Source organism: Nematolebias whitei, chromosome 10 (genome assembly GCF_014905685.2).
Source record: "Nematolebias whitei isolate Nwh7 chromosome 10, NemWhi1, whole genome shotgun sequence".
NCBI classification, from domain to species: domain Eukaryota; kingdom Metazoa; phylum Chordata; class Actinopteri; order Cyprinodontiformes; family Rivulidae; genus Nematolebias; species Nematolebias whitei.
In genome coordinates, this window is record NC_056507.1 from 44,994,518 (window position 1) to 45,008,858 (window position 14,341).

At 47.6% G+C, this 14,341-nt stretch overlaps 1 protein-coding gene across 1 annotated transcript in view; it reads right to left on the bottom strand.

The window, feature by feature from the left end:
- The window catches only part of LOC119416523 (forkhead box protein P1-like), a 160,886-nt gene extending 152,148 nt beyond the window's left edge, over nucleotides 1-8,738 (bottom strand). Inside the window, 5 exon segments of the mRNA XM_037683753.1 lie at nucleotides 3,221-3,325; nucleotides 4,339-4,499; nucleotides 5,690-5,764; nucleotides 6,634-6,865; nucleotides 8,670-8,738. Of these exon segments, the coding sequence (XP_037539681.1) occupies nucleotides 3,221-3,325; nucleotides 4,339-4,499; nucleotides 5,690-5,764; nucleotides 6,634-6,865; nucleotides 8,670-8,738 (642 nt within the window).
- Nucleotides 8,739-14,341: the final 5,603 nt, after the last annotated feature.

A 14,341-nucleotide genomic window follows, 5' to 3' on the forward strand; every position in this document is an offset into this window, starting at 1 on the left:
ATATATATATATATATATATATATATATATATATATATATATATATACGTGTGTGTGTGTGTGTGTGATTTTTAGCTAAGGTGAAATCAGTGTTACAGCCCTGAAAAGTGTAGGTTACAACCTCGATCTCTCTGAGCTACAGGCTTGTATGTGTGTGTCTGGGTGCTTAATCTATCTGGCGTAATCATTTACAGATGTTCTCTCTGTGTGCTGTGTATCTGAGAATAGAGCTAAGCTGTGGGTTTTTCTCAGAAAAGAAAAGTGCTGAAGAGGCAGATGTAAAAGAACGTGTTTAAATGTTTAAAAATCATAATGATTTTAAAATGAACGTGTTTCCATGTTTGAAAATCATATAATGATTTTAAAATGAATAACTAATAGAAAAAGTGTTTGTATGTGATCAAAAAACTTATGATTAAGTTGAATATTAACTGTGTTTGACTGAAATGAATAGAGTGATTCCTAACAGATGAACAGTAGTGACTCTGTCCTGGGTAAAAACAGGGCGGTGACGCTTAGAACGGAATGCTCCAGAAGTTAGTAAAGAAACACCCTCCATACATATGTCTGTTAGGACCAAATGTTCCCAAAAGTTAGTAAATATGACAGCCAGAATAACCAATCATAGGCTTACAGCAGAGGGCTACACCCGAAGAGGCAAGACCAGGCTGGAACAAGTTTAGACTCGTCTGGGCTGGTTTGGACTTGTCTGGGTTGTGCTTTAAATACAGCTCTTTCTCACTGTTCTAGGTTGAATAGTTCTGGGAGCTGGAGGGACAAAGGACGGTATTGAAACTGCTCTTAGCTGCTGGAGAAGATTTGGACAATTCGAAAAAGACTCCTTTTCAGTCAAGATAGGAGCATTCTTTTTGTTTCAGCCCGGATTAAAGCCAAACCAAAATCTTCTTCAAAATCAAGACAGCTTTTTGGGCATGGGGCACACTTTCCCAGGGATCTGGAAGGGGATTTCACTTGCCTTTAACCAAAGATTTCTTCAGACAAAGGAGACTGAGAAATACGGTAAGGGATGCTCTAATTTTCCGTTCCTTTACAAATTTTATACAAAATAATAGCGACAGCTCAAACCAACCATTATGGGAATCAGATTAATTTAATTAATGTTTTTGGTCCTCTGTTCATGAATGCCAAACAGTGGAACAGGTTTTACAAAGACAAATAACAGTTTGGAGGGATTTCTTGTAAGTTGACCAGGGAGTTTTAAAGTTCTTTGGGGTTTCAACATGCTGGGACTCTGGGCGTCACCCATTTAGATGAGAGGAAGGCTTTCCTCCATTAGCTCATAAGAGCTTTATGGACTCCTAACTCCCTATCACAGTTCATCGGAGCAAGGAAATCATCGCATTAGTTGGACTTCCAATCCTTCGGACATCAAAACCAATTAACAAGAACCTCCCCCAAGCAATGTATGGACTCTTTATTACTGATTCCACTAAATAACCAAATGTAATCATTTTTGGATTGTGCATTAACTCTGTTCCCTTACAAATTATTAATTAAAGAAAAGCATAAAATGTAAAAATCTGGACTATCATTTCACCACCTCGTGTACATGTATTTAAGAAGCTTGGTTCAATTCTAACAATTTAGAGAAGTGTTTAATAGTTAATCAGCTGTGAGTATTAAGATAACATCCTGGAATCCTATTCTTGGATTCTATAAAGAACCAAATCAGTAAGAATTGCCATTCTACAATTAAGGTGAATGTGCGTTCCCCTATGGATGACGATCCAACTCCGGCTGCTAGATTGGGCGAGTCACGGGGTGAGATAAGGGTGTGGCTCACAGATGGAGGTCGTTAACAAATCTGGGTGAGTCACCTTCTACACAGCCTAATTACAGTCATGTGTAAATAGTGAGTATAGGAGTTGACTGAGAACACAGCCCTGAGGTGTGCCGGTGCTGAGGACTAGTGTGGAGGAGAAGTGACAGCCAATTCTCACTGCCTATGGTCTATTGGTGAGGAAGTTCAGTATCTAGCAGCAGATGGACTTCTCCAGGCCCAATGTAGTGAGCTTGGAGACCAGTTTAAAGGGGATTATGGTGTTGAATGCTGAGCTGTAGTCAATGAAGAGCATTTTCACATAGGTATTAGCCTTCTCCAGATGGCTGAGGGAGGTGTGAACTGCTAAAGCAATCATCTCCAGGTCAGCGGCCACTCCTTCAGGGATGAAGATGCTCACATCCTGGATAGAGAGGAATGATGGTTTGTGAGAGGAGTAAAGGAGGCCATCTTTGAGAAAAGAAACCATCCATCATTAAACAGGGTTAGAGGCCTCCGTGTTCAACTGTCCCCCTCTTACAGTGTTGTTATTGCTAGTTCACTCAGCCTCCTGTGAATAGTAAACAGCCATCAGGGTGCTAACGATCCATCATTAGGCTGATGGTCCTCCTTAATCATGTGAGCAGCTGGTTTTGGTTGTCAGCAGCAAACTGGTTGATCCACTCTGAGAAGGTTCTATTTATTGTTGTAAGAGCGGGCAACCCAGTTGTAACGAGAACCAGAATGACACAAGACTCTGGCTACAAAAAGTGATGTTTAGGGAAATATATACAATATGTACAGGACCCTGGAACTGGAACTCCTGGAAGAGGGGAAATAGTTTCTCAGGTCTGGAGCAGGTAAGTGACACAGGAGAATAGGATTTGATATTGCTGTTTCTGTCTTACAGCTTCCTTGGTACTGGAGTGAGTTCAGGAGCCCCAAGATGCATGAGTCCCCACAACAGAGTTCAGATGCCAAAGATCCACAGGCCCGGGTTTCATGAGAGGAAGCCGAGAGATCAGGACTGGAATGGCTTGGCCAAAACGAGTAACTGCTGGCATAGGAAGCACAAGGTCAGTATCAAAAATACTTCAGAACATAAAAGGCTGAGAGCACTAGTACCGAGAGGGAATCAATGCTCCAGCATCGAGTAGTCTTGACTGCAGCCTTAAATAGGAGTCGATGCTCATCAGGGAGATGACCGCCAGGTGTAGGTCGTTAGCGGCCATCTTGGGAGCTGCAGCAGAGCTACTCTCACATTAACCCCCCCTCAAGAATCGCCTCCAGGCGACCTGAGGCGCTTTTCGGGATGTGCTCTGAAGAACGTGGTGATCAGACTTGGGTCCAAAATGAACAAGCGGGGAATCCAGGATCTCTCCTCGGACCGTATCCCTCCCAGTCCCCAAGATACTGGAAACCCCTGCCTCAATATCTGACGTCCAAAATGGTGCGAACCGTGAAGGCGGGATGGTTGTCGATCAGTCGGGCGGGTGGAGGGAGGTCGGTAGGCGGGCACAGAGGACTCTCGGAGACCGGCTTCACCTGAGAGACGTGAAATGTGGGGTGGATCCTCATTGAGCTGGGGAGTTGAAGGCGGACTGCTGTGGGGTTGATTATTTTTGTGATGGTGAATGGGCCAAAGAAACGTGGAGCCATCTTTCTGGGAATGTCCTTCAGTTGAATGTCTCTTGTCAAAAGCCAAACCTTTTGGCCCACCTGGTAAGACGGGGCAGAGGAGCGGTGTCGGTCGGCGTACCTCTTGTTCTGAGCTGCGGTGTGTAGAAGGGCTGCTCTCGTTTGCAGCCAAACGCGTCGACATCGACGGAAGTGGTGCTGGACAGACGGCACCGTGATGTCCGTCTCAAGACTAGGAAACAAGGGAGGCAGGTATCCCAGAGAGGCTTCGAACGGTGACATACCTGTGGCTGTGGATCTGTGGGCGTTGTGGGCATACTCCACCCACACCAGATGTTGAGGCCAGGCTGAGGGATTGTTCTCCACGACACAACGAAGGGTGTTCTCAAGTTCCTGGTTATACCTCTCAGCCTGGCCGTTAGACTGTGGGTGGTAACCTGAAGTCAGACTTGCAGATGCCCCTAGGGTTTTACAAATTGAACGCCAGACCTGGGAAATAAACTGTGGTCCATGGTCAGAAACAATGTCGGAGGGGATACCGTGGATTCGAAAAACATGCTGGATTAATAATTGTACAGTCTCGAGAGCAGAAGGTAACTTGACCAAGGGAATGAAGTGAGCCGATTTAGAGAATCGGTCAATGACAGTCAAGATGACCGTGTTACCTTCGGACGGGGGAAGTCCAGTGACAAAGTCCACCGATATGTGGGACCAAGGGCGGCTGGGTGAGGGTAGTGTTGTAGGAGTCCGGCCGGGGGTTGATTTCCTGTTTTATTGCGGGCGCAAGTAGCACAGGCAGCAACAAAGTCCTTAACGTCCTGGGTCAATGTCGGCCACCAGAAGTGGGACTTTGTTAGGGACAACATGCAGGTAACTCCTGGGTGACAAGAAAGTTTGTTAGTGTGAACCCACTCCAGTACCTTAGCCCTCATGACAGAGGGGACGAACAGGGTTCCGGGGGGTCCCAGGCCAGGGTCGGGCTCCTCCTTGTGGGCATCGCGGACCTCCTGCTCAATGGGCCATGTGAGAGCTCCCACGATGCACGTTGAGGGGACGATATGTTCCTCGAGTTCAGGACCATCTGGGGGAGAGAATTGTTGGGACAGGGCATCCGGCTTGACATTCTTAGAACCAGGCCTATAAGTCAAAATATAATGGAAACGATTAAAGAACAGGGACCACCGTGCCTGTCTGGGGGTTAATCTTTTAGCGTCCCTAAGATAGGTCAGGTTTTTGTGGTCGGTCCATATGAGGAAGGGGATCTCAGTACCCTCCAACCAATGACGCCACTCTTCTAAAGCCAGTTTGACGGCTAGTAATTCACGATTTCCCACATCGTAATTATGCTCGGCTTGGGACAAACGCCGAGAAAAGAAGGCACAGGGGTGTACCTTATTGTCTCTGGGGGATCTCTGAGAAAGAACGGCACCTACCCCAGTGTCGGAGACGTCCACCTCCAGGATGAACTGACGTTCAGGGTCAGGATGGCAGAGGATGGGTGAGGTTGAGAAAAGTTGTTTCAATTTGTTGAAGGCATGTCTGCTTCTGTAGTCCATTTGAACGTTCTGTTAACTAAGGTAAGTTGGGAGAGTGGTGTGGCAATACAGCTATAGTCTCTAATGAAACGTCTGTAGAAGTTTGCAAAACCAAGAAAGCGTTGAAGCTGTTTACGGGTCTCAGGAACGGGCCATTCTACTACTGCTTTGATTTTCTCCGGATCGGTACGATAATGTCCTTCCCCGAATATAAACCCCAGAAAGGAAACAGATGAAGTATGAAACTCACAGTTCTCGCCTTTGACAAATAATTGGTTCTCATATAGCCGCTGAAGAACTGTTCTGACCCTCTTGATGTGTTCCTCCTTGTCATGAGAGTAGATTAAGATATCATCAAGATATACAAAAACGAACTCCCCTAAAAAGTCTCTGAGTACGTCATTGACTAATGCCTGGAAGACTGCAGGAGCGTTAGTGAGCCCAAACGGCATGACTAAATATTCAAAATGACCCAAAGGGGTCCGGAAGGCCGTCTTCCATTCGTCGCCCTCCTTAATATGAACCAAATGATAGGCGTTACGCAAATCTAACTTAGTAAAAATGGTGGCTGATTGTAATTGTTCATGTATGGAGTCAATAAGCGGAAGAGGATATTTGTTTTTGACCGTAATGTTATTTAAACCCCGGTAATCGATGCACGGACGTAGGGTCTTATCTTTTTTGGCTACAAAGAAAAATCCAGCCCCCACCGGGGAGATGGATGGACGAATAATACCGGAGTCAAGTGACTCCTCAATGTACTCCTTCATGGAGTCTCTCTCTGGACCGGAGAGGTTGAACAGACGACTAGCTGGTAAGGGAGCCCCCGGAAAAAGATCTATAGCACAGTCGTAAGGTCAGTGTGGCGGCAAGGACAAGGCTCTCTGTTTACTAAAAACAGGAGAGATATTGTGATACTCAGACGGAATGGAAGTTAAATCAATTTGTTCTATATTGGTGTTTTGTTTGGTTGCATTAGAGATTCCAGAGCGGAGACAGTGTTTTAGACACCTTCCGCTCCATTTCTCTATTCTGCCAAGCTCCCAATTAATGTGAGGGTTGTGGAGTTTTAACCAGGGGTATCCTAAGATTACTTGGTCATGGGGTGAATCGAAAACAAAGAAACTGACGTGTTCGTGGTGATTGCCGGATGTAATTAAGTGTAAGTCAGTGGTGCGGTGTTGGACCTGGGATAGTGTATCACCTGTGATTCCTGCGATGGCAACGGTGGGTATTTTTACAGTGGGTAGTGACAATTCGGATACCAGACTGTGACTAATTAAATTCTGTTCAGCGCCGGAGTCTATGAGTGCATAAACGGGGAAGCAGTTGTGATTACACTGAATGACCGTGGAAATGGTCAATCTACTTAATGGGGAGAGCGAAGAAGTCCCCACCAATATCTCCCTCTTTATTGGTGGGCGTTCTCGTTTCCCCGAAACGGACAGGCGGCAATAAGATGCCTATCTTGGCCACAATAAAAACATAACCCTTGTTCTCTGCATTTTCGTCTAACGTCGGGAGCAAGATAGGTGCGTCCCACCTGCATGGGCTCTGACTCAGGTAAAGTGAGTGAAGGGGGTGACGCGTGGGTAGAATGACTCGGGGTTTTGAAAAACGAAGGTGACTCTTTACCACGGACAATACTGAGTGACGGACCTAAACCGGAAGTGGTGGTACGTTGGGAGTTGTAGTCCCGTTCCCGCTGCCGCTCGCGGAAACGCTCATCGATAGAAATGGCCAGATTAATGAGAGCGTCAAAGTTGGACGGCTCATCCCTAGCGGCGATCTGGTCCTTTAACGGATCCGATAACGCATTTAGGAAAGTTCCCTGTAGTGCCCTCTCGTTCCATCCGGTTTGTGCGGCGAGGATGCGGAACTCGAGGGCGTGTTCGGCTACTGGTCGCTGGCCCTGACGTAAGCCCAGGAGACGTTTCTCTGCGTTGGGACCCGATAATGGTCTGTCGAATATCCTGCAAAACTTGGTAAGTACACTACTAAATGTAATAACTTTTAAATCATGCTGTCGGAGAAAAGAAGTTGCCCACCGGAGTGCGTAACCCTTTAACTGGCTCGTAAAGTAGGTGATCTTAGCGTTTTCTGAGGAGTAGAACCTGGGGGCTCCGCTGAATGCGAGCTCACATTGGAGGAGAAAGCCGTCACATTGTTCTGGGTCACCGGAAAAAAGTTCAGACGGTTTTACCAGTAATTGTGGCTCCGATGAGTGTCTCGCCGAGCATGGGCACGTGTGACTGTTCTGAGGGGTTTCTGCTGCGACTATAGGAGGAGAAGGAGAGAGAGTCTGTTTAATTGAATAAACCATACCCCCCAGCTCCTGTAGATTAGCTTGAGTTTGCTGTTGTTGCTGGATCATTTGTGAGAGGATCTTCTCAAGCTGGTTAACTCGCTCCGTTTGCGACGAGGACGTGGCTTGGTTGTTCCGAGTCTCGTTCTGGGTTTGGTCTGGCTGGAGCATTTCTGTTGTAAGAGCGGGCAACCCAGTTGTAAAGAGACCCAGAACGACACAAGACTCTGGCTACAAAAAGTGATGTTTATTTACAGTGGTTTAGGGAAATATATACAATATGTACAGGACCCTGGAACTGGAACTCCTGGAAGAGGGGAAATAGTTTCTCAGGTCGGGAGCAGGTAAGTGACACAGGAGAATAGGATTTGATATTGCTGTTTCTGTCTTACAGCTTCCTTGGTACTGGAGTGAGTTCAGGAGCCCCAAGATGCATGAGTCCCCGCAACAGAGTTCAGACGCCAAAGATCCACAGGCCCGGGTTTCATGAGACCAGACAGGAAGCCGAGAGATCAGGACTGGAATGGCTCGGCCAAAACGAGTAACTGTGGTCAGTATCAAAAATACTTCAGAACATAAAAGGCTGAGAACACTAGTACCGAGAGGGAATCAATGCTCCAGCATCGAGTAGTCTTGACTGCAGCCTTAAATAGGAGTCGATGCTCATCAGGGAGATGACCGCCAGGTGTAGGTTGTTAGCGGCCATCTTGGGAGCTGCAGCAGAGCTACTCTCACATTTATAAGACTGAGCTGAATATAGCACCTCTGACTGAAGAAGTATTTCGGATGGAAGACGAAATGTTTCTACTTTTTTGTTGTTGTTGTTTTTTTGTTTGTTTGTTTGTTTTTTAAATGTCCAGAGGACCAGACTGAACTTTTTTAGATTTTTCTACCTGGATTATTGAGCATGCATCAGGAATCGTGTGAAATATTAGAATGTGAATAACACATTTCTCTGTTCTGTTTTGCAGAAAGTGATTATTCCTTCAGAGACACCTGTGAAAAAGTTCTTTGAGCTGGAAGCTGTTTTCTTCAGAGGGGAGCCACACTGTTCCCTAGTTAGTCAAAACAATTTTCTCAGAGCTGTTTTTTTGCACAAAGTTGCTTTGTGCAAAAAGCAGTTCGCCTTGGACCCCCGAACTCAGCAGTTCATCTCCGGCCCCGAACCGGAAGACAGTTCGTCTTTGGACCCGATCCTGGTCATAGTGCCAAGGTCCACTCGTTCAACTCCTGAGCAGATAAACATGTCGCTCAAATTACAATTGTTAGAAGTTTAGATAACTGCAGAAGATGAAGCCTTTTTTCACTGCAAGTCTCACGTTCTCGACTGAAGGTTGCGATGGACGGTGCACCTTCTCATCAGCTGTTGCCTTCACAGACCCCTGAAGCTGTCACAGTGACGGTCAGTTACCTTGGGCAGTTCCCGGCAAGTCCTCCTCATGATGTCTCTGGTCTGATCCACCAGAGAACCATGTGCCATCAACACTGATGCGGTAAGGAGCAAAACCTGGTGACAATGATGCAACTCTTGGTCTGGTTAATTCAAAAAATGTTCAATACAAAAACGACTGGACATTATTTGTAACAGAAGACGTTTCGCTCCTCATCCGAAAAAGCATCTCTTAACAGAGGAAGAGGCCTCAGATTTCCACTTTCAAAAACCTTTAATGCAACTTTAAGACAAATTCCCTGTCGGTTTTCACACGTGATGGGAACAGAGGGGTCTCATCTGTGAATTAGAGTAAAAAAAGACCTTAAGAAACCCCTACTGTTAAGATGTTGAGGTCTGACTTGTCAGACATATGTGTGTGTGCCTTATCTCACTCAGCCTTATAACCTGAATCTCTCACTTACTGCTCATTGAATTGAGAAAGCTCCTCGGATGAGGAGCGAAACATCTTCTGTTACAAATAAAGTCCAGTTGTTTTTGTATTGAACTTTTTTTGAATTTACCATGTCCTGGATGACTGAGAATCTTCACAAGCATCTTGGTCTGGTTATGCTATTTTAAGCTGATGCAACTTGGTAAATCATTTCCTGGCTTGCAGTGACAATAAATGACTATCTGATCAGATTAAATAACTTCTTTCAACCAAAATCCAAACTAAACTATTTATTAAAATAGTCAAACTTTGTCTAAACTCATGCGCATATAAAACTGAAATAATTCCTGCTCAAAGAGTCAATTTAGCCTTAGATAAGAGAATTAAGCCTTGATTGACTCATTATTATTGCTTGTTTATTATTATTGTTGATGTTTAGTTTGATCCCCTCCCTGGGCTGCCACCTTACCATGGTGGAGGGGTTTGAGTGTCCCAATGATCCTAGGAGCTATGCTGTCAGGGGCTTTATGCCCCTAGTAGGGTCACCCAAGGCAGACATGTCCTAGGTGAGGGACCAGACAAAGTGCAGCCCAAAGACCACGATGATGAGAAAAACAAATGGACTTAATGTTCCCTCGCCCGGACGTGGGTCACCAGGGCCCCACTCTGGAGCCAGGCCAGGAGGTGGGGCACGTGGGCAAGCGCCTGGTGCCCGGGCTTTTACCTATGGAGCTCGGCTGGGCACAGCCCAAAGAAGAGACGTGGGTCCCCCTTCCCATGGGCTCACCACCTGTGGGAGGGGTCAAAGGGGTCGGGTGCAATGTGGGATGGGTGGTGGCCGAGGGCAGGGACCCTGGCGGTCTGATCCTTGGCTACAGAAGCTGGCTATTGGGACGTGGATTGTCACCTCACTGGTGGGGAAGGAGCCTGAGCTAGTGTGTGAGGCTGAAAGGTTCCAGCTAGAAATAGTCGGACTCACCTCTACGCATGGCTCTGGAACCAGTTTCCTTGAGAGGGGCTGGACACTCTTCCACTCTGGAGTTGACCCTGGTGAAAGGCGCCGAGCAGGAGTGGGCATACTTATTGCACCCCAACTTGGTGCCTGTGTGTTGGGGTTCACCCCACTGAATGAGAGGGTGGCCTCCCTCCGCCTACATGTGGTGGGACGGGTTCTGACTGTCGTTTGTGCTCATGTACCAAACAGCAGTTCAGATTATCCACCCTTTTTGGAGTCCTTGGAGGGGGAACTGGAAAGTGCACCTCCTGGGGTCTCCCTTGTTCTGCTGGGGGACTTCAATGCTCATGTGGGCAATGACAGTGAGACCTGGAGGGGTGTGGTTGGGAGGAACGGCCCCCCGATCTGAACCCGAGTGGTGTTCTGTTGTTGGACTTCAGTGCTCGTCATGGATTGTCAATAACAAACACCATGTTCAAGCATAAGGGTGTCCATATGTGCTCTTGACACCAGGCCACCCTAGGCCGCAGTTCGATGATCGACTTTGTCATTGTCTCATCTGATCTGCGGCCACATGTCTTGGACACTCAGGTGAAGAGAGGGGTGGAGCTGTCCACTGATCACTACCTGGTGGTAAGTTGGCTCCGATGGTGGGGGAGGATGTCGGTCAGACCGAGCAAACGCAAATATATTGTGAGGGTTTGCTGGGAACGTCTGGCAGAGTCTCCTATGAAACTGAGTTTTAACTCCCATCTCTGGGAGAACTTCGAACATGTTCCGGGGGAGGTGGGAGACAATGAGTCTGAGTGGGCCATGTTCCATGCCTCTATTGTTGAGGTGGCTTACCGGAGCTGCGGCCGCAAGGTTGTCAGTGCCTGTCGTGGTGGCAACCCTCGAACCCGGTGGTGGACACCGTCGGTGAGGTATGCTGTCAGGCTGAAGAAGGAGTCCTATTGGGCCTTTTTGGCCTGTGGGACCCCAGAAGCAGCTGATGGGTACCGGCAGTCCAAGCGACATGCAGCTTGGGTGGTCGCTGAGGCAAAAACTCGGGCATGGGAGGAGTTCGGAAAGGCCATGGAGAATGACTTCCGCCCGGCTTCGAGGAGATTCTGGTCCACCATCCGGCGTCTCAGGGGGGGAAAGCGGTACGCCACCAACACTGTTTATAGTGGGAGTGGTGTGCTGCTGACCTCAACTCGGGATGTTGTGGGTCGGTGGGCAGAATATTTTGAAGACCTCCTCTATCCCACCGGCACGTCTTCCACTGAGGAAGAGGAGCCTGGGGACTCTGGGTCGGGCCCGCCAATCTCTATTGCCGAGGTCACTGAGGTAGTTAAAAAGCTCCTCGGTGGCAGGGCCGCAGTGGTGGATGAGATTCTCCTGGAGTTCCTTAAGGCTCTGGATGTTGTAGAGTTGTGTTGGCTTACGCGACTCTGCAATATTGCGTGGACATCGAGGGAAGTTCCCCTGGATTGGCAGACTGGGGTGGTGGTCCCCCTATTCAAAAAAGGGGACCGTAGAGTGTGTTCCAACTACAGGGGAATCACGCTCTTAAGCCTCCCTGGTAAGGTCTATTCGGGGGATCTGGAGAGGAGGGTCCGTCGGATAGTCGAACCTCAGATTCAGGAGGAGCAGTGCGGTTTTCGTCCTGGCCGTGGAACACTGGACCAGCTCTACACTCTCAGCAGGGTCCTGGAGGGTGCGTTGGAGTTTGCCCAACTGGTCTATATGTGCTTTGTGGACTTGGAGAAGGCGTTCGACTGCGTCCCTCGGGGAACTCTGTGGGAACTCTGTGGGAACCCTGTGAGGGGTACTCTGGGAGTATGGGATACCGGGCCCTTTGATATGGGCTGTTAGGACCCTGCCTGACCGATGTCAGGCAGTAAGTCGGGCTTGTTCCCAGTGAGAGTTGGACTCCTCCAAGGTTGCCCTTTGTCACCGATTCTGTTCATAACTTTTATGGACAGAATTTCTATGCGCAGCCAAGGTGTTGAGGGGATCCATTTTGGTGGCCTTAGGATTGTGTCTCTACTTTTTGCAGATGATGTGGTCCTATTGGCTTCATCAGATCGTGATCTACAGCTTTCGCTGGAGCGGTTCGCAGCCAAGTGTGACGCGGCCAGGATGAGGATCAGTTCTTCCAAATCCGAGTCCATGGTCTTGAGCCGGAAAAGGGTAGAGTGCCCTCTCCGGGTCAGGGAGGAGGTCCTACCCCAAGTGGAGGAGTTCAAGTATCTTAGGGTCTTGTTCACGAATGAGGGAAAAATGGAACGTGAGATCGATAGGCGGATAGGTGCAGCATCTGCAGTGAAGCAGGCGCTGTACAGGTCTGTCGTGGTGAAGAGAGAGCTGAGTCAAAAGGCAAAGCTCTCAATTTACCGATCGATCTACGTTCCTACCCTCATCTATGGTCACGAGCTTTGGGTTGTGACCGAAAGAATGAGATCTCGGATACAAGCGGCCGAAATGAGTTTTCTCCGCAGGGTGTCTGGGCTCTCCCTTAGAGATAGGGTGAGAAGCTCGATCATCCTGGAGGGACTCAGAGTAGAGCCGCTGCTTCTCCACGTCGAGAGGAACCAGTTGAGGTGGCTTGGACATCTGTTTAGGATGCCTCCTGGACGCCTCCTTGGTGAGGTGTTCCGGGCACGTCCCACCGGGAGGAGGCCCAGAGAAAGACCCAGGACACGCTGGAGGGACTATGTTTCTCAGCTGGCCTGGGAACGCCTCGGGATTCCCCCGGAGGAGCTGGACCAAGTGGCTGGGGAGAGGGAAGTCTTGGCCTCCCTACTTAGGCTGCTACACCCGTGATCCGACCCCGGTTAAGCGGAAGAAAATGGATGGATGGATGGATGTTTAGTTTGATTATTTTTGTAATAAAACTTCAAAGACAACTTTGGTCTCTTTATTTAGATGAATATTCATTTGTTCTTGTGTAGAACTCCATTTAATTAATGGATTCTACTTCAATGACTGATTCTGATTGTTAAAGGGAGAATATATCAATTAAGTTGTTGTTGGTCAGTAAATTGACCAGCTGGTGTCCACTTTAACGAGAGTTAAATAAATAAAATAAATGTAGTGGAGGGAAGTGGAGGAAGTGTCACCCTTCTTCCTCCATCTCACATCCTTCGTATTGCTACAGCAACGTACACCATAACAAATGCACAGCCCAACATAAAGTACTTTTTGGTTTAGTTTACTTAAACTAAAAGCTAAGTGTCGAAGTTCATGCTCAATAATTCAGGAAGAAAAATCCAACAAAGTTAAGTCACGTCCTCTGAACAGTTTCCTTTTGTTGAAACATTTTGTCTTTCTTCCAAAAGACTTCATCAGTCCAATGAGCCACAAACAAACTCAGTCTTATAAATATAAGTGTGATAAATCCAACTTTGCTGGATTTTTCTACCTGGACTATAGAGCATGAACTTTGATGTTTTGAATCACTTTTCTGCCTCAGGTGAGTTGGTGGGGGAGAGGGCAAACTCCATAAACCATCTTAGTACTGTCAAACTAGTTGGCCCACTATGTAAGGTGCTATTTATAAGACTGAGTTTGTTGTGGCTCCTTGGACTGATGGTCTTTTGGATGAAAGACAAAACATTTCAACAAGAAGAACCTGTCCAGAGGACCTGACCTAACTTTGCTGGATAAAGGCAAAGTGGCAACTCGAACTTGTCACTCAGTGTGAGTGTGAACTATCCAGCAAAGGTGATCCACATTTTCTCCCTTCATGATTTGCTTTAATAACTGAATTTAGGTCATAATCTAGTTGTTTTATAAGCAGTCCCTCAGCCGCTTAGCAGTCCTGCTATTAAAGAATAACTGCTGTAACTGTGAAATCGTAGTTCAGGAGCACTAGTCATTTGCATTCAGTTTTTGTACGGGGTCATGTATGGCTTTGTTGTTTGCTTGTCTTGGAAAATTATTGTCCTTTATGTTTTAGAGAGGGCAGCACGGTGGCGCAACTGGTAGAGCTGCTGCCTCTCAGCGAGCAGGTCCTTGGTTCAAACCCCGGTCCAGGGGCCTTTCTGGGTGGGGTTTGCATGTTCTCTCCGTGCATGCGTGGGTTTTCTCCGGGTACTCCAGTTTCCTCCCACAGTCCAAAAACATGCATGTTAGGCTGATTGGTAACTCTAAAATTGTCCCTTGGTGTGAGTGAGAGAGTGAATGTTTGTTTGTCTCGTTTGTCTCTATGTGGCCCTGTGATGGACTTGCGACCCGTCCAGGGTGTACCCCGCCCCTCGCACAGTGATTGCTGGACATGGGCACCAGCGACCCCCGTGACCCAAAATGGAATAAGCGGGT